This window comes from Molothrus aeneus, chromosome 1 (genome assembly GCF_037042795.1).
Source record: "Molothrus aeneus isolate 106 chromosome 1, BPBGC_Maene_1.0, whole genome shotgun sequence".
Lineage (NCBI taxonomy): Eukaryota > Metazoa > Chordata > Aves > Passeriformes > Icteridae > Molothrus > Molothrus aeneus.
Genome location: NC_089646.1, coordinates 102,539,070 through 102,565,417, shown reverse-complemented (window position 1 = coordinate 102,565,417; position 26,348 = coordinate 102,539,070). Strand labels below are relative to the sequence as shown.

The 26,348-nt window shown below is 40.5% G+C and overlaps 1 protein-coding gene across 1 annotated transcript in view; it reads right to left on the bottom strand.

Annotated features, from left to right (window-relative positions):
- LAMA1 (laminin subunit alpha 1) overlaps window positions 1-24,880 on the bottom strand; it is a 98,554-nt gene extending 73,674 nt beyond the window's left edge. Inside the window, exons 1-4 of the mRNA XM_066546118.1 lie at window positions 24,797-24,880; window positions 19,346-19,406; window positions 4,785-4,955; window positions 4,325-4,437 (exon numbers count right to left, since the gene is read on the bottom strand). Of these exons, the coding sequence (XP_066402215.1) occupies window positions 4,325-4,437; window positions 4,785-4,955; window positions 19,346-19,406; window positions 24,797-24,880 (429 nt within the window). The remainder of the gene's footprint in view (window positions 1-4,324; window positions 4,438-4,784; window positions 4,956-19,345; window positions 19,407-24,796) is intronic.
- Between the last annotated feature and the right edge of the window lie 1,468 nt (window positions 24,881-26,348).

The window sequence follows — 26,348 nt, the reverse complement described above, 5'->3', positions numbered from 1 at the left end:
TTCAATGTGTTCAGTTCTCCTCTCAACTCTTCCATTTACACATAGCTCACAGGTATCCCATTTTACTTCACAGGTAAATTGACAGGATAATGAATAACAACAACTTCATGAAAACTTGTCAGCCCCTGAAAATAATATAGCTTAAATAAATAAATAAAGGATTTTGTATAAATGTTCTCAGACTTGAGAAATCACAAGACAGCTTACCAAGACAACCTATATTCTCAGGGATTATGTTTCCCAGCAAGGGAATGAAGCTGGAGAAAGGGACCAAGGTGTCCACAGGGTCCACAGATGAAGATGTTTTAAGGAATATCTGTAATAGACCTCCAATCTCACAGACTCTGCAACCCATAATAGGTCAAGAAATCCATGTGATGAAAACTGATTTTCCTTTGAGCAATTTTTAAAAGAATCTGACTTTTATAACTTCTTCAAGTTTGAACATCAATGGCAGTTTCTTACTACTTCCCACATTGATTCAGTGCCCACCAACCAGCCACGCGATAAACCTGAGCAAGAGCTAATGATTTGTACACTTTAATTTGACTGTATAACTTTCTCAGAACTAATTGCCTTGTTGAACTACAAGGGTAAAAAGGGCAAGTCAGAGCAAGTTAGCAGTTCCCAAGCCATATATTAAAAGTGCCATTTTAGAGGCATTTCAATCCTGATTTTTAAGATCAACCAAATAAACTTCTACTAAAAAACCTTTTTCATAGCTGCAATGCCAACAAAACAAGTAATTTCTGCTTTAATTAGACTTTCTAAAAAACTTTGTTTCCCTGAATTCTGATCCAGCAACACCAAAGGCATCATTCTTGAATACTCTCAGAGTGGGAGACTAGATGAAGGGATGTTTATCAGCTTATATTGTTTACAGAAATATCTTTTTAAAAGTTAAAGACAGCTTCATCTTCTTTGACACCGTGAAGAAGATTTGTTTGCAATATTTTTCTCTGATGATTCTGTGACATTAAAAGTGCAAAATACACTAAATCCAGAAAAACCTCTAGTCTCATTAATTATTTTTTCTTCAAGATTTTGATTCATTATGTGCAAACATTAATTTGGAATTGAAGGGAAATTCATTTTAGTCAAGAATTTTATTGTAAGAATATACAGATGAACACCCTGAATGTTGCATCATCAGTCTTACAAGGCCACAAAAGGCTTTTAAGAAAGCTTGCCACATACAATAAATCAGCATTTGTCCTGTAAAATCAACAGAATACCATTTTTTGACATCAGCAAACCATGTATATTTACAGAAACCTGTTCTTGCCCGTTGATTTCAAGATGAAAGCTCTAGAAAAATAATTTTATAATATTTACATTCTTTTTTACTTTGTAATAGCAGAAGCTACAAATTACTCCTACATCAGCCTCCAAGTGGTAATCCAGTACTCATAGAATATTCATAAGTTATGACTTAATCAGAAGTGGAGCTGTTTTTTCAACTCAGCTTAATACTATGGGTCTTCCAAGAAGAACTAGTCTTGTTTTGCAATTCAAGAACTTTTTGATATACCAACATCTGCCTTTCTGCTACACTGAGGATACGGAGTTCATTTAAATACCTTTAAAAGTTCAAAGCATGGTAATAAAACTGAGGTAAGTAGTCTTTGTTTAATGGTGTCAGAGTAGTATTTTACAGCTGGATCAATCACACCAGTAAAATGTATCATAGCCAGGATTTATTAGAATTGTAATTTCACAGTGCAACTGCCCAGAGGAGTCAAACTCAGACAAAAATTGCTGTTTTTATAGAAAACCACTGCTGTGCATTTTATTTCTGTAGAACTACCAGTGTAGGAAGCACAAGGTCATAAATCAAATCTTAGTGTCTTGTACATCAATCCTACACCTCATTGCTACGCTGCTCTTTCCTCAGTTCTGGATCATTGCCATACATTTAATGGAAAGGGGGGAGAGGAGGAGGCAGTGGTGTAGGGCGTGGGAAGGAAAGGCTATCATACATGTGGGTCCTGGAAAGACTGAAAGGCACACTAGAGTAAATGTACCTAGCTGTCAGGATGTATATGAGCTAGAAAATCATAACATAAGCACTCACTATCCTTATAAAATGCTATATTAGCTACAAATAGCACAGATTCTGCAAAGGAGAAAGATAAAAACAGCAATTTCAATGCTGATTTAATTAGATAGACTTCTTTTCTTACTGAGATCCCATCAAATTACTCTGTAGAACAGCTGGTTTTAGACTAAACAGACTAAGAACAAGGTAGATTAGCTAAAAGAACATCCTCTATTCCATTCAACTTGAAGCCAAGAGATGAATAGTCATTGAGGTTCACCTAAGAAGACTGGATTGGAGTCAGTGTTCACCAGCTATGGGAATCTTCCCCATATTTGCCAGCCAAGGGTATGTTTCCACACTTACCAACTCAATTGCTTGGATTTATATCTCTAAACTGTGCCTTGGATTATATCTCTAAACTGTGTAATAATCCCAAGAAGCTCTTAGTCCTAGAACTTCTGATAATAGCACAAAAAACCCACTCATAAATAATGACAGGATTTTTAACATCACAAAAAGGTGTGAATATATTCTATACTCTGGCAAGGAAAGTTGATGTACTTGTTTGCTTTAATATGGTACTTGACAGATTTAATGCACAATGCTTGAAATGCAAACGAAATGTATCAATGATCAAATTATACTGAACACTGGTACTGACTTTCAGGAATATTTCTACAGGTCCTATTCTAAGTAATTCTGAAAAAATGTATGAAGTAAACAATTGCTAAAATCACTAAGGTCCTTCATATGCTTTTCTTTTGTGTTTTCTTTACTTGTGCTGACTCGTTTCAAGTAAGCACACCAAGTCAGCTCTAATAACTCACTGACTTCAAGCAATCTCTATTAACCAAATCCTTTCTCACAGAGCAGTAATTTACATTCAGTTTGCATAGCCCTAGATGCCTTCTCTCTCTCAAACCCTCTAGGGAAAACAGAAGAAAGGCCCCTTAGGGGAAACTTTTCAAATCAAATTAGTGAAACTGAGCATGAGTCAGGAGAGGAAAGATATGTATTTGTTGAAACCTCAACAGCACTATGACTGAAGAACAAATGATTCAGAGTGCAACTCAGCTGGTCTGTTTCCAAAGTAAAATTGTTCTAGGAGGATAAAAACTAAGGCATCCCCTCCTCCTCCTTCATTTTTCCTTCCTGTTTGTCCATTTACAAACCAAATACAAAGTTAACTCTTCAAACAACACTAACTTCCTATCCAAACCTTCTGTCACAGACAAAAGACACCCTGTGATCATTATCCTCACAGTTCTGCTTTCTAATTAAAGAGCAAACTAGGCACCTGCTTAATCTATGCTTTATTGGAAAACATCAAAGTAAAACCCACTGTTTTAATCTTTAAAATTACTTTTAAGCAGGATCTAGAGATCCTGCAGAAGCTTCTTACCAATTCTACACTTCAAGTAAGCATTTCTTAGTAAGTAATAAAGCTGCTTCTTCTAGAGTTGGGAGGTATCACCATATTAATAAGGAATTGTTGAGCTATGATTTTTAAATAACTTAGGTAGGCCAGCACATAGATCTGTTCAAAGCAAAACAACCAGAAAAAGCAAGAAAAATTAACCTCTTCACCAATTACTTTATCTATTCTTGGAGCAGGGTAGGAGAGTTCTGATTCTCGTGTCTAGCAGACAAACTTATAAATTAGCAAATGCCCTGTACAGTTTAGCATGCTCCTGTCTAAGAATGATAAATCCCTCCAAGTTTGGCCTTACAGAGTCGCCAAAACAGGGGAAACAACTTTTGCCCAGACAGTTCCAGACTCCCCAGGGTCACAAATCACTGTTTCAGAAATTCAAACTCCAGCTCTGCAAAACAGCAGACAGCAAATGTTCTTAGAAGATATAGTTTAGAACATGTTTTTCCAGTGCTCCTCCCAACAAGATGATGATCGGAATCAGTCAGATGCATCCTCACATATAAAATATGTGCTTTGTCCAATACCCTGAAAATATTCCTGTTTAAAAATAAGTTCTTGAAAACACAGACTTCAAGTAACTTTTAAGAAATAAAAGGTGGAGGAAAACAATATCATAGGAGTGCTGGGGGAAAGACAGAAGCCTGGGAGAAAGACAGAAGGTTAGGCAGAGGAAAGTTACCAAGACAAATGAACTGGTACAGATGGAATTGGTTACCAAGACAGAAAGAACACAGATGATAGTTTTCACTAAAAACTGTTTTTGTTTAATCTAAACAAAGAGCTGCAATCAATTTGTATTGGCTTGTATCCTACATCCATTTAATGATACTCCCATAAATGTTACTCACCTGCCTTAAATCCAAGGTGATGGTGACCCAGTGGTATTGCCTTCCATTCTGAATGCTGGGACTCTGCCACCAGTTATTGGTACCATCGATGGCACTGGAAATTGGGTGCTGCTCTGTTTCAAAGCAAAAAAATTAAACATCTCTTGAAAATAAATCTCACTTAGCTCTTCTGACCCAGCACATTTGTTTCACATGAAGAACAATCTCTTCCTGTCATAAAGAAGTGAAGGCTGAAATCTGCCCTCAGACAAAAAGGTTGTCACTGGATCTTACAGTGCTCAGTGGTGATACACGGCGCTCACACTTTGTCAGCCTTTTGCTCCAAGGTAATTGCACTCACAGAGTAGACAGACTAAAACCAAAACATATTTGACTCCAATACACTCTATATTCAAGGGGAAGGGTTAAAAAAAGACACAAACTCATGAAACAAACAAAATCCAAAACATGTGAAGCTTGCCTTTGGGATTGGCACTGTGACTGTCACAAACGCGGCACTGGGCGTTGCGCAGGGGCCGTCCAGGGACGTGCTCCACCAGTTTGCAGAACATCTCTGGTCCCTTCTCTCCACAGGTGGCATTGGTGGAGATGTGAGCATTGCTGGCCAGGTTCAAAATGGCAGGAAACAGGCCTTGAAAGAAATAAGGTTTATCAGTCACATTGTAAGGCATGCAAAGTTGACACCCTGACAGCAGTATCCCTGTTATTTCGCTCCACATTTGGATGCTTTATACTGAGGAACACAGGAGTTTGCCACCCAACTCTCCCAGTTACTAAACCTTCCCTTGCACAGTGAATTGATCAAACTCTGGGGGACAACTGGCGCACTGCCAGAATCAAAGTGGGCGTATAGAGCACACACTCAGCTGGTGTGGAAATCAGCATTTTACACAAGCTCTTTGCAGCAGCAGCACCACTGGCCTGAACAGGACACACCAGACTTGAAAAATTTAAGGACTGAACTTTAGAACTTTGCTACAGGCTTCTTCTGCAGTCTCTGTAAAGTCTAAGGGATATTTTGCTTGCCACTTATTAATCTTTATACAAACACTTCAGTGTACTTTCAAATAGTTTTGCTTTTCTGCACTGGAATAACGTAACAACAGACTAAATTTCAAGATTACAGTTACCAGACCAGAAATCCTGCTCTTTTTCGAAAAGGAGTAATGTTTTACTTTGTTTTGGAGGCTGACGATAAAATTTCTAGAATACTGTCTGTGACAGAAGTTAAGCACAGTTTCTCAATCAGCTTCCAGCTGTCCCTCATGAGCTAAAAACTTTTATTTCTTGCATGGTTATGGTGTAACAAAGATACTCCATTTCCACTCATAAGTAACTCTGAAAAAGAAGCAATTTTGGAAAGAGGAGTCCTGTCTTTAGAGATTAAATCCAGTGGGCTAAAATAAAATCTAGAGAGTAGGTATGGCACATGAAAAATGCCACAGGAATTGCTTGTGTTGCAATAGTACGGTATTACAATCATTTGGCTTCTATTAAAAGGAAATCTGAAAAAACCAAAAATCAAGCCAGATTTGTGAAAACATATTCCTATTCTACTAGTAAAACTGCATGAATTCTCTTACTTCATTATACACAATATACATCAAAAGAGACTGCAATAATAAAGTTTTGCTTTCCTTAGCTGCCTATACATATAAATATCTCAAAGCCGGGTGCCAAGGGGAGGGTTCCAAGCTCTTTTCAGCACTCTTCAGCAACAGGACAAGGAGTGATGGCCATAGACTAAAACAGAAGTTTCACCTCAGCATAAGGAAGAACTTCTTCACACTGAGGGTGGCAGTGCAATGAACAGGCTGCCCAGAGGGGTTATGGAGTCTCCCTCTGGAGACACACAAAACCCACCTGAACAAGTTCCTGTGTTATATGTTCATGGTGACCCTGCCTTGGCAGTGTCATTGGACCAAATGACCTCCAAAAGTCCCTTCCAACCCTAACAATTCTGTGATTCAACAAGGCTACATTCAATATTCCTTTCAAGCACCTTTGGCAGTAATTGTATTACCTTAGAAATCCTGGAGAAAAGTTTGTGTTATTTAAGACTTGCCTTCAGCTATTGAAAATTTGGCTAAATTCTAACCCTCTGCACCACCGTATGAATAACAAAGTGTGTATTTTCAATTGTGCTATACTTGAAATTTAATAGGAGAGAGATGGAGCTTTGTATTTTTTTGAATCCCGACTTCATTTATGTTAAATCCAGACTAGGTCAGATGCCTTGTTCTCATTACACCTAAATCTGATGCAGATGAGGATGCTAAAGACATCCTAATGACTACTCTAGTGAGGCTCTTCTGCCAGTAAGATATTTTCTGCACAGGCTTCTCTCACGTTGTGGAGTATGTGTGCAGTGCATCTCCAGATGTAAAGCTGGAGCCAAAGAAAAAATGCTGCCTCTGTTTTCCTACTCCTACAAGAATGCTCAGTGGTTGAAGAGGGTACCTTTTTTAACACTGCTCTCCAATGATATGAAATCTTTCTTATTCAGTATTAATTATTGTTCATGCAGAGGTCTACCAGCCTGTCTTCAAGAGCTATCCATTACTTCCCAGGTCACCCATGACCTTCACTCACATTATACAATAGCCCTGCCATTTCTTTCCATTTGCTACAGTGAAATAATTTGCCTCCAACAACCACCAGTCAACAGACTTGTGCCAAAGGAATAGCAACACTATTTTCTGGGTCCCACAGACATAAAAATAAAGCACTTCAATCCAAGTGAGTTGCACTGGAGATTTGCCCCAGGACACAAATGAAAGCAAGAGGTTGTTAGCATTGTCCCGCAAAGTACTGCATCTCTTCAAATCCTAGTTGATTATGTTCACCTCTGAATCTCTTTCCCACAATTCAATTTTAAGGCAAACTGCAGAGGTGCAGCCACTGATTTCAGGAAAGATCAAGAACAGTGTCGGAGATGATTTATTAGGAAACAATAAGCATCTGTAACAAATGAAATTGAAAAAAGGTAAATTTCAAATAAATTAGTTGCATCTTCAAAGAACATTGCTCCCCTTGATTCTTTTACTAAGGAGAGCCAGGTACTCAGAGTCAGGAATTCAAAAGCTCTTAGATGCTGCTCTGCCAATCTCCTTTCTCCCTCACTTCTTCACCCTCCCCCTGCCCCCAAAAAAACAGGAAACCAAACATCTGCTAAGATATTTTTATGCCTTGTAGGAAGCAGTAGGTATGATAAAGATGATCAACCAAAGAATCAATCACTTAAGTGAGCCATTTATAGATAAACAGGGGCCTGTCATCATGTCTTGGTGTGAAATGCCAGTGGCTGTAACTGACATAAAACTCCATCAGAAGATAACAGATTTCATTAAACTGAAATTTTAGCAATGATATTTGCATTTTTAAGGCCATCAGAGCATCATTTAGTCTTTAGGAAAGGACCTCTGAGACCATCAAGTCTAACCTCTAACTGATTACCACATTGTGGACCATGACACCAAGTGCCACACAGAATGAATACCTTGAATACCTCCAGGGACAGTGACTCCACCACTTCCCTGGGCTGTTCATTTCCCATGTTTAACAACTATTCCCATGAAGAAATTCTGATCCTGAGGTCAAACCTGAATCTCCCCAGGCACAGCTTAAGTGTATGTCCCTTCATTCTATTACTTGTTGCCTGGGAGAATAGACCCTCACCTGGCAACACCCTCCTTTTCAGGTAGTTACAGAGAGTGATAAAGCCCCTCCTGAGCCTCCTTTCCTCCAGGCTAAACAACCCCAGCCCTCTCAGTCCCTCCTCATAGGACTTATCCTCTAGACCCTTCATTCATTTAACTTTCAAGGTTTTCTATCTAAAGTACAGCACAAATGATAGATTAAACTGGATTTATTAAATTATTCCCACTAGAAAGGAAGGCAAGTGCTCCATGCAAAAGTATGGGAATTACTGCTCAGCATTTTGCAAGAGACTATGGTGGTCCTGAGAAAGGCTGGAAGAATTTTTAAACTAAACTCATTTACTTCTAACTGCTGGCCAGCTCTTTTCATGGTAAGGTGAACTCCTTCATTATTTTCCAGCTACTCAGATGCTCATTTGCCTCAAACCAGAGATTTGCACACACCCCAATGCCAGAAAATGAAGTGTGTAGATGTTAATTTGACCTTGAGAAAAAATAACAATTGGTTCACTACCGCTCAGCACAAAAAGCTAAGCACAATGTTTTCATTAGAAGTTCAAACAAGTTGCTCTCATTTGTAAGGACTTGGTTTTAGCCAGATGCATGATTAAAACTCAGTATGGGAGAACTGAAAATATGAGTGGGTATTGTCAGAATTATGTCATTCAGAGCTTTCCTAGAGAGACAAAAGACCTCAAGCTCAGAGGAAATGGAGGGAATTACATTCCTACTAAGGTGACCTGCAATGTGGACAGTGCAGAATTTGTCGCATCCACACTCTACGCTAATCAATCTGTCAAGAAATTACAAGTAATTATGAAGTTAGAGGGATTTGTTGTACAGCTAGCAGGCAGACCTTATGGTGAAGGACATAGCATCAGCATTTCAGCAAAACTTAGGAAAAAGTCCTGTTCATAATAAAGCCAGTTGTAACATTTTCAAATGATGAACAGTTGGTCAGCATGGAGAATGCCAGGGGAAAAGAAGACAGGCAAAAAGCTTTAAGGTGGATGAGGCAATTTCTATTTTATGTGCTTCAATATGCCTATTGACTCGGATTCCTCAAAGTAACAGGGACAGGTGGAGCATGCAGCTTATTGGTGCAGATACAAAGTACTGATATTCATGCAGGTATTGCTTAAGTAAAAGACATCTCTAGCCAGGACAGCTATCCTTCTATTGTAAAGTTAATGGTCGAGCATACAGCCTACATTTCTTTGGGAATTATTCTTCTTTAAACCAGATTATACAGAAGTCCTCAGAAGCTCCTCGTTGCTGATGTAAATATCACCATCTTTCCTGGGGACTCAAGTTAATTCTTTGTGGGTTTGTAAGCTTTATCTTTGTTACATATATAGAAGTTCTCACCATTTCAAGGATTTGGGACATTTGCAGGATTCTGGTAATTCTAACTGCCATCAACACATATTTCTGGCTTCATTCTGGATACACCTGATTTACAGCACACAAGCAGAGCACAGCAATTATAATCATTCCATAGTACTGTGCAATGAGTCTGACATATCTAGGCTTACTGGGCATTTTGTCCAGCTCAGATATCGTGTCCATGTAGAGCAGCATCAGTGCAGTCTACTCTCCATGCTCAGCCCACAGCACAGATCCATCATTAAATGCAAATATGGAAATCATATGCATTTTTGTGCCATCTATCGAAGGCTTTTTAGACATTCTTTTTTGCCTTCTATTTAAGTTTTCTCAATGTAGGACCCTTGGCTGCATTTTATACAGCTATATCTGAACGAAACTCCAATTGCATTTTCTGATTAATGATTTTGTTCAATCAGAAAACTAATAATATTTAATCACTGGGTTTTGGGTAGAAGATAAGTGGATTTGTGCATTTTGGCAAAACACATGCATGATCTGTGGTTTTGACCATGTTTAACTGTATGAATCCTCACAGTGTGATAGGGTAAAACTACTTATTACAAACAGTATGTGAAGGAAGACAGTCCCAAGAATAAAAATCTTCCCTGAAGAGGCATAGCTGATTAAAATCATTTATTTTACAAACTGCTGCACAAACAGAAGCATGCACATGAGAGTTCTATTCTACATGGGATTCACTACACCACCAAATATATTCAAAAGCACAATAAAGATAATACATTTTGGTATGAAGGTCAACGCAGTAAGGATGGCAAAACTCTTTCAGAAATGCCACGTTTAAGACAACTTCTTCCTGAATCCAGATTCACTGATCTGTCTGATATTTCTAGAAAGCTAACTAAATTAGGGAGGGGTTTCTTGGGGTTCTTTTTAAAAGAAGACAAACTAATGGGAAATGAACACAAAAGATTATATGAAGCAAGCCAAGGACTGAGTTCAGAAAGTTTTCTGGATTGCTCATCAGTGTATACAATGAGGACTCTAAACCAGACTTCAGTGAGCAACATCGAGACATTCAGCAATGCCAACAGCCTGATTGCTCTCCAAGTATTTTGGCTTTTTTTGTGCTGAGTGTAATAAAGCAGTAATTTGCAAGTGAACAAAGTAGATCTGACTTAAAAAACATAAAGAGCTGATGTGTTCAGTAACAATGAGCTTTTATTGTGTAATTTTTCAGAACACAGAAATACTTGAAGGGGTCTAATCTCATTTGCAAGTTAGCATTTTTTAAAAACATAAAGGCAACCAGCAGCTCATAACAAGCTGGGAATGATGACGTTTGCTCACAAGCAATGGATTCTCCCTTCACTGAAAACATACACAGAGTACACAGTTCAGAATAGTTTGATGCACTTCAGGAGAACCAAATAGACTAAAGACAAAATGTAATAAAATGTCACAGTATTAGAATGTATAGAATACGTAATAGCATTACACAAAGAAGTTGAGGTCACATTCTTGGTAACATTCTCAGACTGTTTTCAATAGCACAGATTTAATTTAGTTGTTCTGTTTTATTCAAGTTTAGGATTAAATGAGTTTACTAAATAAAAACCCTGGAACTATGAGGCTTGGGTTCAGATTCCTAGCCTGCTCAATAGATTTACCCTCATTATATTTTACCAACAAGCGCCCCTAGTTTAACCTTCTCTATACACTTTCATCAGAATCCTACCCTGTAATCACATCAAATATCTAGTCTGGTTTCCCTAAAATAAATGGGCTGAAATTATTAACTTCCAACTACAGGAATTAAGATACTAATTCTCTGTTCTTACAGTCAGCAAGAAATGTGGGTTTACCACTCAACCTGCCTTATAATCCACTTTGTGGAGACATTGCCTAAAGTGTGTTAGCTGCAGCATTAGCCCACTTGAAAAGCTGAAAGCTTCACCACAGTTTACACAGTAAGGTTAGGTAGCAAGCCACTAGTTAAAAATTATTTTGAAACTCATCGCTCCTGTTTTTGTAGCTCAACAGAGAGGAGAATTTCTGCTAGCAAAACATCAAGTTTACAGGATTTAACTATGTAATATGTTTAGGGTTTTTTAGCAGAACATCTGTAAATTTTAATTTGTAATATTTAAATAAAACTACTTCAGTTTTCAAAGAAACCTCTACCATGACAGAGCATTATCTTTTCCTAAAACCTATTCTCTATTTCTTCTCATGCTGTAGAGCAAAGCTAATGAATCAATCACAGAAATACTAGATAGTGAAGATTACATTTATTTAATTTAATCAGCTTTTAATGTAAGAACACACTAAGTTTGTCTGTTCTCAAGAGCTTCCAACGAGGCTATTCCTCAACATCCTTGACAAGTCTATTCTGACACTTTATTACTTTAAAAGTTACAAATTTTCAGTCCTCTTTGCTGCATTCATCATCAGTCATGATCTTGATTACAACTTTTGTTTACCTGAGCTGTTATCACACACCCTTTTCCAGACTATGTAAACAATCCTCTCAATCTTTCTACAGTCCATCTTCTAAACTTCTTATCCTTTGAGTTCTTGGCAGCTTGCATTTTTCCAACAGTCTGGATCCTCAGACCACATCAGCGCCAACTGGAGTAGAATAACTTCTTAAACTCTTGACAGTTTTGTTAACACACATGAGAATAAGTTTTGTATTTTTTCCAGGTACTGCTGTTCTGCTTGCATTGCACACCAAGGTAAGTAAAAGATCCTGGTCTGTTGAAGCATACTCCACATCAGACCCTGGATGAGTTCAGGTTATCTGTAAAACAGATTACTTTGCAGCCATTTGCTGAACACTCAACCACTTGCTTTCAGAACAGTCTGCTGATTATTTTACAGCTCTGATCCACTCAAGCTTTTGCAAAACTCACTGAAGCAATCCAACTGGAGCCCCAGAAAAAAGGACAACAAAACAAGTTCATTACACCAGTTAATGTGACAAAAAACACTCTGTTTGAACTCCACAAGCTGTTAGAGCACAAACAAGCTACAGAGGACAAAACCTTGCCCCTTCTTCTAAATGGCAAAGTCTTCTCTGCCAAATATTTTTTTCTGCAGCTGCTTATGTGCACTCAGCATTATTAATGAGGGCCATAATGCAGACAGGATACTACAGCAAAAGCATTTTACCTACTGTGGTCTCCTTTAGGCTAGATGATGTGCTAATTAGTATTGTGTGCTCAGAAATGTATTGAAAATAATTACAACGCTGCAAATTAATAAAGTTAATAAAGTCGTAACACTACAGATTAATAAAATTCCATGAAACTCAGACTGGAACCAACGTAAGTAAAAGTTTGCTCAGTCAAGAATGAACACCAGCTGCACTTTTCTCCCACAACTAGTTTCCTCAATATAGTTTGTGAAGGTTAAGGAGCAAGTGTCTGGCATAACTTACATGTCTTCCTTAAAATTCCCAAGCACCAGCATATAGCCAGGCTGATGGGCCCAATCTAACAGAATTTGAACAAGGTTTTAAAAAAGTGCTTTTTCTTTTCCAAAGGAAGGCAGAAAACCTGGGTTCTAAAAAAAAAATATTTAAATTTCAAAGTGTATGAAGCATGCTATATACAAAATGATTGGAAAACTAAGGAGAGGATAAGGCTGCAAAGACATGGTCAGGGTGCAGATGCTTGAAACTGAAGAAGTTCAAGTTTTCAGCCCCAACCAGACATTCCTATAAATGTGCTTCCTTGTTTCCCAAAGGAGTGCACATCATCTTTGACAGCCTGAGCAGAGAAAACACTGATGAATTCAATAGGTTTCATAGATTACATCCCAACCTTGAACGTGGTTCCTAGTATTATGGCTTGTTCCTTTCACAAATTTCAGGGATTTGAGGAAAAAAAATTAGTTCCTGGGGAAAAATAAAAAAATCTATCACAGGTATTTCTAATACCTTCAATGTTGACAGTAACTTACTGCTTATTTCGATCAGCACAAACTAAGGAGTAGTGGAATAAAAAAAACCTAGATTTCATGCTAGTTTTCAGCATCAGACAGTACAACTTGATATGAAAGGTAAGTCATTTTGAGTATTCTATCATGCATTTCCAAACTATAATCAATATTTCTTCTGTCAAGTCATGTCTTGCAAGTATTGATTTTTTGTATGCTGTTGGCCAGTTCAAGAATCTGCCCAGAAATTGTCACAGCATTTACACCAAAGCAAAAGAGCCACAAGTTGACAGATGGGCAGGCTGCCAAGGAACAACAAACCTGCCAGACCATGAAATTAGTTCTTTCTTGTTCACCCAAAGCTTTTTCCACACGTTGAGGAGTCTGCATCATTGTGCTTGTTGGTTTGGGGGTTGTTCTTTCTTTTACCGGTACACTAGCTTTTTTTCTGAAGTCATCAGTTGGGAACAATCTTTGCTCAAACCTGAAGTAAATACAAGCCACAGCTATTAAAGACTTCAGTGTCTTGTCAGTTTTGCTTATATGCTGCCTAAGACATAGTATTAGCTTAGAGCAACATAGCAGAAGCACTGGCAGTGTGACTGGCATGTCAAAGACTAGGGACCTCAGTCGCTTGTCACTTATGATGTGCCCCAATACCAACAAAATGAAACATTTTTGTTCCTACTGATGTAGGATCCATAGCAGACTTCCCTCATGCCTCCTTAATATGATTCCTTAAATAATATCTCCCCCTGAACTTCTTTTCTATCACCAGTTTTCAACCTGAAGCAACTGTCTAGTAAATGAAAATCCTCTTGGGTTTAATCCTAATTAAATTTGCCTGTATAAATGTGCAGCTTCAGTCTGCACACCAAATCATTCATTATAATAAAAAGGAACTTATGATCCAAGTATCTATTAGCTGTCTTCTGATTCTAAACTTCCATTTATCACTAGCAAACTCTAGGAGACCTGAGCTTGAGAAGAATTTTAAAGGCTTAGAGGTCCCACTCACTTTGGTACTGTGACTCAGTACCACAATCAAACAAAAAGTTACTGCTTTTTGCCCTGTGCAAACACTAAGAAGGTTAAAACAGTCAGAAATGCCCTTGAGACAGTTGGCATCACCTTGTGATCATAAATGACGTAGGTGCACTACAAAGGAAGTCTGAAATGTATTTTTCACTTAGTGAAAGTTTGTTAATGACTACCTGTACACAAATCCAAACTTTATTTCATTTTCTTAATTAAAAAAAAAAAGATTTGTCACTTCCTTAATGTTAGAAATTGCAGCTGTGTTAGATGAAGCCAAATTTCTATTTAAATTAAGTAGAATTTTTCCATTTATTAACAAAAACTATTTCAAGTTCAAGAGGTTTTGGCATCTCAGAACTACCAGCTCTCCTGTTTTCAGACACGGAAGAAAAATGTTTTCATTCCAACAGGCACAAAACCATTATCAGGGCATATACAGCCCTGTATCAGTGCCAGATCTTCCTGGGTAGAAGGAAGCACATTTCCTCCAGCTTGAATGGACTTGAAAGGATTTGCAACTGTGTAACCCCAAGGACATGCAAAGCTTGGTCATTCCCCGATCTCTACTGACAAGATTTAGCAATGTCTAATTTTCAAGATTAATTGGGAAAAACCTATTGGGGTATTTTTGGCAATTTTTTAAAATTTTATTTCAGTAGTAACCAACTGTTTAACATGATAGAGGTAGCTTTCTGCTCTTTGTAAAAAGTAAAATATATCTTGCTACTATTTTTTTCCTAGGCGTTTTACTCTAGGCAACAAAGTAAAACTGCAAATCACCATGCTTTGTTTGGTCTTGCATCTGCTGATCTCCAGTTTAACAAATGTACAGGGCACAAACTGCAACTATTGAAAAAAATTCATACCAAGTCAATTGTTGCACATTTTTTATGCTTCAAACTCTCACCATGTGCAAATTCTTATTTCATTATTTGAAATGAAATTCAAAAGCATTTGTGTCACTCGGGTTAAATTCCTGAAAAAGTGTAATTTTAAGTACCCAAAAAACAAGGGGGAAACAGAAAACAATATTTTAACAAGTTCTCTTCTGTACTGCCATTAATACTCAAGAACTCAGCCAGTTGCATGGAATTTTAATCAAGTGTTCTGAAAGTATTTTGCCTTTGGCCTGAAAACAAGAATGATGCATTTCAGCCCAAAGCACAATTTTTAAGGAAAATTCTTACATACTGAGAGTTCAAGTAGTTTAATTTAAAATTCAGCAATGTTTTCAGTGACACTAAAATAATAGCAAGGCACAGTTGGATCCTGCCTGAAACACCCCAAACATTTTTTGCTGATGACTGTGGGAAACAGAGCAACAAGGGTAGAGCTGCAGAGTGGGCAGCTTATTTCCCATTGTCCTTAAGAACTGAAAAGATAAGGGGGGCTGCTCAAATTTTAGAGAGATTGTATCATCTGTCAATACTCTGTGGTATACAAATAGGGTTTTCCTCCTTGGGGCAAACGTCCTGACCTCTTCCCTGCCACTGTACCACCAAGAATCCCTTTCTGACCCTCTTTCCCTATCACTCCTGCAGGGTTCTCAGCCTACCAGAAACAGCCAAACTTGGATGTGTCTACTACCACTATTAGCCATGGCAGCACAGCAACAAGCAGATCTTTCCACCAAGTACCCACAGCAAAGTTTCTGAGCAATCTGACACATCACAGGAGCTGAACACCAGCATGGCAACCTCTGACCCACACCAAGATACCCATAGACACAGCTGTACATCAGCAGCTGTGTTTGGTACCTCTTGCTTCATTGCTGCCTTTAGGTCACATCCTACTGCTGATCACTGTGGAAAGATACTCAATTCCTCTGGAAGTTCCCCATCCCATCACACACATCTCTTTCTCATTGCCTGCCAAGGGTTGCCTCCACCACACCACTGAAAACCTGCACTGCACTTTGAAGAATCATTTCTTCAATTAGAAATATCCCCATTACAATGTTATCAAATGTGCATAAACCAAGCTGTCCCCAGTGTGACCACTCCCAAGTAAAGTGTGGTCATCCAAGGACGGACTGTGCATTTGCTGCATGCCTTTAGCATTGATGAACTTGCTCTGGAGAACATTGGCACACTGTAAACCAACTTCAAGGAAGATGAACTGGGGTAGGTCTGGAAATTACTTAATTCCTGCAACTTTTAGTTTAAAATTCATGTTTACATCTAAAGACAGCTTCAGTATCAAGCTCACATTTTTGCATTAGCAAAAAAATGTGTGGTTCCTAAAATTCTAATCAAGTTGTAGTGAGATTTATTGATAATATCTAAATAACCTAGCTACATATAAAAAAAAAACAAACACAGAGACACTTAGCAGATTTGCTTTCCATCTATACAAACATTTTCTTTATGCTGTAAGAGCTATATTATCAATTTAACTACTCTGACAATTAAAAGAGACACACAAAATGAATGCATTAGTTAGCAGCTACTGAGGGAATGAAGAACTGTGAGTAGATGTAATGTAAAATCACAGCAACTCTCCCCAAGCCAATGAAGCAAATTTAATCCTTCAGTTCGCCATCAAATTTTTTATCTCTTCAGCATATTTTAAAGGGCGTTTTCTAGTTGAAGGCATTGAGCACACATTTCAGAGACTACAAGCTAAAGTAAATAAATAGAATCCTAGAAATTTCAACAGCATGTATTTCACAACCCTAATTTAAACCAGGGTATCCACAGATCTTGACAATTCAAAGAACCTTCACATCAAACTTCTGTTATCTAGCCCTTCTCAGCCAATAAAGTAGAAACAGCCTAATCTTCAGGGGCATTGGCACAATGTTTCAAGCCTTTTCTGCCTTCCTGTCCTATGCACAAAAGACAGCACAGCAAAGGAAAGTAAAAATATGAATGGTGAGGCATGGAGAATAGCATAACACACTTTAGCTATTCATGCATTTGAATAAAACCAGACAGGAAAATGCAGTGGAATCCCTGCCATAGTTTTATCAGTAGTGGAGCACTTTCAGGAGCTGGATTTCTCACTTCTGTAAAGAAAGAGCCAGAAACAGAGAAGATGGAATTCAGTTAACTGGTTTTTAAAGTACAAGCCCACTGCTGGTGCTAGACCCTCCCAATTCACTCACTGTCTAGATACCCCAGGTGGATCAGGAGTCCCCCAAGGAGTCAGTGAAGCCTGGCTGCACACCATCCAGCCTGGCAGCAGCTCTGCCTGGGTAGGGAGCATCAGAAGCGGAGTCAGGCTCCCCAGCCTGCCCAACACCTTGTGTGCTTCTTGCAAATCTCACTCTGCCAGCATCCACAAAAAAATAAGGGATAACTTGGATCCCTGCTCCAATGCTCCCCAGCAAGGCTGCACCCAGCCACAATCAAATTGCACTGGATGTCTCAGTTGTTACTGGGCTTTTTTCCTCTCCTTCCCACACAAATATTTCTTTACACACATCTTTGGGTTTTGTGACAGAAGGCAAAATTCCAGTCATGCTTTCAAAAAACCTGATAAAAGCAATCAATACTTATCTAAGTTACCATCAATGACAGCTCCAATTCACATTTATGCTCAATGACTGAATTCCAATGTTTTTTACAGTCAGTGAGACCTACCCCACTGATTTGCAGAGTTAGGATTTTGCTATTAAAAAATTCTTGCTTCATTGCGTCCACAAGAAAAAATACTAATCAAAGAACCAAATCAAGACTAGAGAAGTTGTTTTGAATTACCTGCACAGATTCTGCACTGTCCTCTCACACTTTGAGCAAATAAAAGTTATGGAAATACAGTTAACAAGGTAGTGGACATCAGTCTATTTTCAAGGTCATTTTTGAGCAAGCAGCAATAAAAAATGCAGGCAGAGCCAAGGAGAAAAAACAAGTTTCCACTTTGGGAAGACCATTTCTTAAACAGCTTTTTAAGCTTTATTTTCATGTGGGAATCAAGATGGGGGCTGAGTCCCGCAGCACAATAAATGAGTTCACAGAAAGGAATTACATTATGCTTGCAAAACAACTTTCAAATCTGAATCTTTAATCTAAAAGAATTGGTTAGGGAATATCTCTGACAGAGTTGTTACTGTATCGAATGACAGTTCAAAAAGAAAAAAAATCAGCAAAAGCTAACAAGTTAAAGATGACAAAACAGAAGGAATTTATTGCTGAAGGCTGACATCTACTCTGCTTACACAAAGCAGCAGTGGGATCTTCTCGGCCTTTGCCTGGTGGGAAAAGCCCAGAAATGACAAGGAAAAAACCAACCGTGTCAGCCCATCGACCCACATTAGCTGCTGCCTTACAAAGCCTGCCAAGTCGAACTTGTGGAAAGGGCAGTGGGTGAAAATGCCTGCCATGAATCCACCTCCCTTCCAATGGCTCTCTGAGCTCACATGGCCACTAGAACAGTTGTGATTTTCCAGAGATACTTAAAAGGAAATAAAAAGAAAAAAATCAGGTTTTCAGGTAAAAGCTAAGCATTCTGTCTCTATGTTTTGCCCTGCACTTCTTAGGAATTGGAACTGCTGCTTCACATCAGAAAGAAAAGTTAAAATTATGTGCATCTATAATATTTGCTATTAGAATACTGAGAGTTAGTTTCTAGTCTTAAAATTTTATGTTTTCCTATTTTCAGATTGTTATTTATCTCTACTATAATTACAAAAGAAATCGTCCAGTTTTCCTGTAAAATTGTTATGTATATAGCTTTTAATACTCAAAAATGTGTATAAAATAATTATTTTCAGGGGAAAAGCAGCTTTTCCAGCTTCTAAAAAAGAGCATAGAATGACTGAGAAATCATTGAAGTCCTTAAATAGCAAAAGTAACTAAGAAAGAATAAGCACAGATATATCTAGCCTTATTTTTGCTCTGACACACAAGCAAATTAAGCACTGGCCTCAAATCTCAAAGACAGAGGGCTGTACCCATATCTGCAAGCTCAGAGGCACAGTACAGAGCCTCAGATATCACTTAAGTACCTAAAAGCATAAATAAAAAAGTTTGACTGATGTGCTCCTAAGGTTTACACCAACTAACAAATCACAATTCCTGCAAGCTGACCTAACCAATCTTGCCTTGCAAAACTTTTGCCACACACTGTTCCTCTGTTTGGTCAGGAAGGGATATCTGCAGGACAGAAAAAAAAAAAAAAGAAAAAAAAAAACAAAAAAAAAGTAGGGGGCAGCAACAAACCCCACCTGAAGACCTTTTCTGAGACTGATGCAAATACCAACAACTGATTAACATACACTGATAGCCCTAAACTTCTAGAGATGCATTTTCTAAGCCCTCAGGGAATGGGGAAAATATTTACGACAGACAAATATTTTTTTATCTTAATCTTCAATCTAACTTAGAATGCTTTCATGGGATTTTTCTCTGTCACATACCTTTGTACTCCAAGAAAAAAGAAAATGGTCTGTGGCTTGTTGGTGATTTCTTGCAAAATAAATCAGGGAACAAAACACAAAGCAGATTTTAAATTTAGGGCTTTTATCAACACCAAGCACATTTTCCCCACAGAATGTCCATGATGTTCCTTCCAGACTACCAGAAAAAAACATTTTTCTTCTTCCCCCCCAACCACAAGTCAGGTCTCAACCAGCAAAATTTGTCCCTAATTGAGATCAATTACTTTTTTACACTACATATTCCCTATAATTAGATAAAACCTCATTTCTACTTATTAAAAGTTTCAAAATATATTTGTGTTGCTTTTCATTAACTTAGGGAACCTTGTAACTTTAAGACAATAGTATCCATAAAATCAGCATTCCCGAGGACAAGCAATGTGGCCTCTGTTTGAGGTGACATCATCAACAGGCCATCTAAAATTAACCTTTTTAGATTGCTATATAGAATAAAGTCCACTACATTAAGGCTTTGACAGTCAAATGGATTCAGAGGAAACAAAAGCCAAGAGCTCCAGAATTACATCTACTCTTCCACAGTTTTGCTGAGGTGTACCAAGGCCAAGAGAGATGTGACTGCTGCAGCTCCATGTTCCCAGGCCCAGCCACTAGTAAAGCTGAGCAAGTATTCCCAACAGGCACATATAGAGCTACACACATAATGCAATGGATATATGCAAATAGGTATGGCCAGCCACATAGATTCACAAAGACAGAAACGCACAAATGCAACCACCACCAACGGTTTCATCCTGTTCCCTGCTCCAGGGAAAACCATGGATTCATACACAGAGATGGATTTCTTCAATGCCCATCCACAATGTGGATTTCTTAAATACCCAAAGCTGGAGACTCACTGCACCCAGTAACTGTGCTCCCCCACACCCAAGGTCTCCCCGCTGCTGGCATCTGGCACATGAGCCCCAGGGGCCCACAGGTGCACCCCAGGCACTGAGGCACAAACTGCCCTGCACACACACCAGCCCCATCACACACACACTCACTCTATGGATCCCTACACACTCACTCTTTGCTCAACCACTTTGATCTCTGCATCTCTGGCCCTTCCTCCATTCATCCCAAAATTAGTCCTGTGCAATCCCAAAATGTTCTTCCCATATATCCCAGGACGGGTCCCATACCCCTGCCGACTGCCACCACCCCCATCCTGTGAGCTCTCAAGAGCTGCTCCCATAACACACCAGTGGCTGTCAGAGGAGAGCCCTGGCAGGGGCTCATTTCTCTGGGTTCATTATTTATGTTGCTCCACCTTGATCTTGTGTTGATTTGTGGGTGGACGTGAGACTTCTCACACAACCTAAGAACTTAAATAAGAGTGTAGTCAGCTAATAAGCATCTTGGGGACCTGCTACTTAGCCCACCCAAAGACACAAGAGATGTACAGGTTCACTGTAACTGAGATTTCCAACCCTGAAGAAAAAGTGGAAACTTAAGCCAAGTATACCACTGTACCCAATTTTGCCAAAAATTAAGAAGTTTTTACCTTACCACAATGTTAAGTGATTCTGCCTCAAACTCCTGTCATATTTTTAGCTCGCTGGTCTCCTGCCTCACACTGCAAGCTGCAAACAGCACTGCTTTTAAGTTTTCCACAAGCCTCAAGTAACTTGAAGTTTCTTTTAGTGTTCTCTTATCAGGAAACCATATCCACATCGGTGGAAACACAGGAGAAATGTTAAAGGAAAATATTTAGAAGTAAAGGCAAACTTGGCAGGGAATATAAACCTTCTCATTTTCTAGAACAGTTAACTCTGTTGCAGATGTTGGGAAAAAACTGATATTTAAGACTGTTGGCAACAAGGTCTATTCAAGCCACTAGCATACAGGAACCCAAGATGCAGTATTGTGAAGCACTTAAGATACTTTTTCACCTCATACAGAAAACAATTGTGAATACAACATCCAAGTAATCTTGAAACTCCAGAAAAACTTCCTCCAAGCACATTCTGGAAGTCTGTCTCTCTGTTTTAAAAGTGTCAGAAGAAACTATTTCACTGCACAGAACACCTTTGAATGCATGAGGTTGTAGTGAGGCAGCTGAGAGTGTAAGATCCACCTACCCAGGCTCACAGACTAACAGCCAAATCTACAACACCCCAAATCTACACCAAATCTACACTCCAAAACCCCTTTGGAGTTTCTTGAAAGGGGAGTTTCAAGATGTAAATGTACTTTAATTGTAGGTGTAACTCCTACAATTAAAGTACATCACTGCTTGAGGTGGAACTCGCCACCCTGAATTAGGCACCAAAGAGCCCTTCTTCACTAGGTGGTGAAGGATGAATGGTACCCATGAGTGGTGCCAGACTTGAGTAATCTAGTAAAAAGCAACTAAAGACTAAAACGGCAAACAAACAAACAAATCCCAGCAGACACTGGTACAATAAGATTTTCTCCTGAAGTCAAACACATTATTGCCGCTTGTGGCAAATAAATAAAAGAGAGGGAGGCCTGGATTTATTTCTCCTTACATTTTGAGCACTGTAATGATCCAACTGAAGCATCAGCTTTTTGTCCTTCTGGAAGGAAACTTGCCATCTTGGCTGTACAGTAGCTCCTTTTCAGAGAGAGGTCCAGAGAGATTTCACACACTCCTCCTCTGCATTACCTGTCACAGCAACTTGGTAATACAGCGCTCTATTCAGAGATTGGAGATGTGGGTTCAAACCATCTCAAACTAAGGAGATTAACATAAATCTCCCACTGCCTGGGAATGTGCTCTAACAATATAATTTATATCACTTATGTTTCAGCAAAAAAATGTGGTTGCTGACCATAATGTCATAATTTGTGTATTAGCCATAGCCTAAGAGTACTTACTAAACCAGATCCTTGAAGCAAAGCAGGTCTGAGGCCCAAAGAGTGGCAGGCATATGAAATTCCTATGCTCATCTCTGCCCAAATGGAGCACCTTCCCATGGCCATTCAGTTCCCTGAGCACCAGCACTTATCCAAAACCCCAGGCAGGAACAGAGCAGGCTACTTCAGCATACCAGCTTACACAAACAAACTGAGATGCAGCTGAGGAAATATTTAGTCTACAACTACAGCCTTCCAAGTTAACACTACCACAGGTTTACAGTAGCAAGATTTTTTTTTTTTTAATTACAGAAAAAAATATCACCTGGCAGTGGCAGAGTCAAATTTATGAAATACAGGCAATAGTGATAAAAATTATTAACTGATTTTCCTTTCTACTTTGAAGACATGTATCACTTAACTCCAGTATAATAAAGAATGCATTCCAACAGAGCAAAGCTGCTACAACACGCCTCCGAAATGGCTTTTTTGCTTCTGACATAAAATAATTCCTCTGTATCTAGACACTGAGTTACATGCTTCATGAAGAGTTACTCCATTAGTGAATACAAAAGACTCAACAGAAAATGCAAACCAAACTTTTCATCATAATAGGAACACTTTAACAAAACACCTGTAATTAAAATTCCAACTAAATTTTACAGCTATGTAGATACTAATCTTTAGGCTGAGAGAATCAATCATTAACTTTGAAAGCTGTTCAGTGCAGTGGCTTCAGTACCGTGTGTTTCTTTTCCTTAAAATGGACTTCAGCACTTTCTGACAGACCCTTGCAGCTGTGGTACCCCCCCTGTCATTTGCTGACAGGACAAAAGCAAAACTGAACAGAAAAACAAGAAATGCTTTGAGTTTTACCACAGCCCTCTCCACCGCCATGCCAAGATACCTTTTCCCCAAACTTCTCTGGACAACTGCTCTGAGAAACCTACAAAAAAATGTATTTTTACCTCAACAAGATGCTTACAATTCTGAGCTTAAGTTGTTTACTTTCTGTAAAAGCAACATTGCTACTCTAATCTGCATCACATTCTTCACATTGTTTTAGGATCAGTTATCTTGAATTGTGGCTTTTGTAAGGCAGTTCACCACCAGGGGGGTTGAAACTCACAGCTTCCTCGGATGATCTGTGCTCTCACGCTGAGAAAAAAAATTCTATCAACTTAATCTAATAGGAGGAATGGTCTCTCGACCTGATCTTTCAACTAGAAAAACGTAATTATGAATTTAAATATTCCCAGGAGGGGCGGCTTAGAAGCAATGAAAGATATTGGTAGTTTCAATCACTGACATAAAAAGCAAGTATTTTATCCAGATGCCTCTAGCACCCGTGGGCTGCTATATAAAAGCAGCACCTTACTGCAGTGAGATCACTGCAAATGTCAATGAAAAAACCAAAAATGGTATTCGCTCTTGTCACCAATACATGACAAGCTTCAGGAAAATTCCTAACTTTTACACTGCATGTTATCATATATATTCAAATAGGAATTAGTATTGAATTAAGGTTATTTGATGTAAGCTGGTACCTTAAAAAAAAACTAAAAAGCCAAATTTATATCACTTTGTCTGGCATTTCATTTGTTTCTACAAGTGAATTTTCATAAGCCAAGTAAAGCATATTTATTTTCAAGCTGAGACATATGGCCTCTGTAATTTACTTGGGCTTGATTTTGTCCTTTTTACCTAGGGGTTATTTTGTATACACAATTATATTAATAAACACTGGCTTTTACTGCACCCTGTAAACATCCAGATGCTAATCTCCCATCCTATATCCATCTCAAACACCCTATTTCACCATAAAGAAAACAAGTCATGCATCTGCACAACATATGCCTTCCAACCATTTTCCATTCAAGATTTTTTTTTTGGTTTTTAATAGAGACCTAATGGGACTGGGGATTCATGTGCAGGGAGTAGGGATCGGCAGAAATTCTGTGGTGAACTCCAGCAGCAGCTGACCCAAGGCGAAGGTGAGAGCATCTGGTGTCTACCAGCGCTTCCCATCACGACCCAGCACACCGCGGAGTCAATCACTGTTAACCCAGGCACAGAGTGAGCCGATGTGCTCAGCAACTTGGGTCTCACCAGGACAAGCCAAGTTACGGCACTTGGAACAAAGAGGATGCGTGTGACGAAGTCATTGGCAGGGCAAGAACTCGGCGCGGAGCGTTCCGGTGTCCCGGCCGCAACGCACCGGTCAGCCCACGTGCAATAAAAAAAAGAAAACTTTGGTAAATTGTCTCCATTACTTCTTCATACTACCTCTGCCCGGAAAGTGGTTCGGGACTCTTCTCGCTCCTTATAACAGAGCTTAATGTGGTTTGTATTACCGACGGCGTGCAGCATCTTTCGGGGCTCCGGCTCCTCTCATTCCCCAGAGATGGACCCCCAGGACAGCGGCCCGGACCCGGCTCTGACCCCATCTCCCGCCGGGACAGAGGCTCGGCCAGGGGCTCCCTGGGCCGCCGCAGCCCCTGGCCCAGGAGCCGCGGGGTCGCCCCCTCCTCCCCCGGGTCTCTGCCGCTCCACAGCGTCTCCCACAAAGGGAATGGGCGGCCCCGGAGGCGGCCGGGCGGAGTGGCCCCCGCCGCCGAGGGAGGAGAAAGGACTTCAGGGAAGTGGGGGAGGGCGGCTGCAAAACGTGGAGACGGGGGAAGAGAGCAGGGATAAAAGAGATGGGGGAGGCCGTCGGGAAGCGTGCGGTCGGCACTGCCGGACCCCAGCCCGCCTCCCACAGCGGGCTGCCTCCGCCGCCCAACGCGGCCCCTGCAGCGGCCGTGCCCGGCGGGACGGGGACGGGGACACTGCCGAGGCTGCCCCAGCCCCGCGGGAGCCAAAGGCTGCCACGGGACGCGGCGGGCGGCTGCAGACCCCCGCAGGCACTGCCCTGCTTTGCATTAAGCTGCTCACCCCCCGCACCCCCGTTCTGCGCTCACCTCGGGGCTGGCCCTGCCCCGGCACGCACAGCAGCGAGCTCGCCGCCAGCAGTGCCAGCAGCAGCCGCCACCGTCCGCCGCTGCCCATCGCTGATGCCGCCGCTGGAGGGACGCTGCCCGCCCCGCCGAGCCCGCCCGCCTTATATGTGCTCCCCCGCCGCCCCCGGCCCGCCCCGCCCCGCACCACCGGGGGCTCGCTCGCACACCCCCCTTCACACACACACCTCCTCACACACCCCCCCCACATACATCCCTCCTCACAGATCCCCCTTCACACACACACCCCTCCTCACAGATCCCCCTTCACAAACCCCCCCTTCACACACACACCTCCTCACACACCCCCCTCACATACACCCCTCCTCACAGATCCCCCTTCACACACACACCTCCTCACACACCCCCCTCACATACACCCCTCCTCACAGATCCCCCTGCACACACACACCTCCTCACAGATCCCCCTTCACAAACCCCTCCTTCACACACCCCCCCCTTCACACACACACTGTCCCCTCCTCACACACACACACGCACTTTTCACACACACAGTCTCCCCTCCTCACACACACGCTGTCCCTTTCTCACACACACACTGTCCCCTCCTCCTCACACACACACGCGCGCTTTTCACACACACTGTCCCCACTGCTCACACACACGCTGTCCCTTTCTCACACACGCTGTCCCCTCCTCACACGCTCACACGCTCGGTACCCCGCGCCCCGCACCGCGCGTCTCCAGCCCCGCAAAACCTCCCCCGAGGCACTCGCGGTCCCGACCGCATCTTGCGGGTGATGCGCGGGGTGCGGCGAGCCCAAGCCCCGTGCCTAAAAAGTTCAGGAAAGCCGTAGTTGTCGAACCGAGGATTTTTTTGC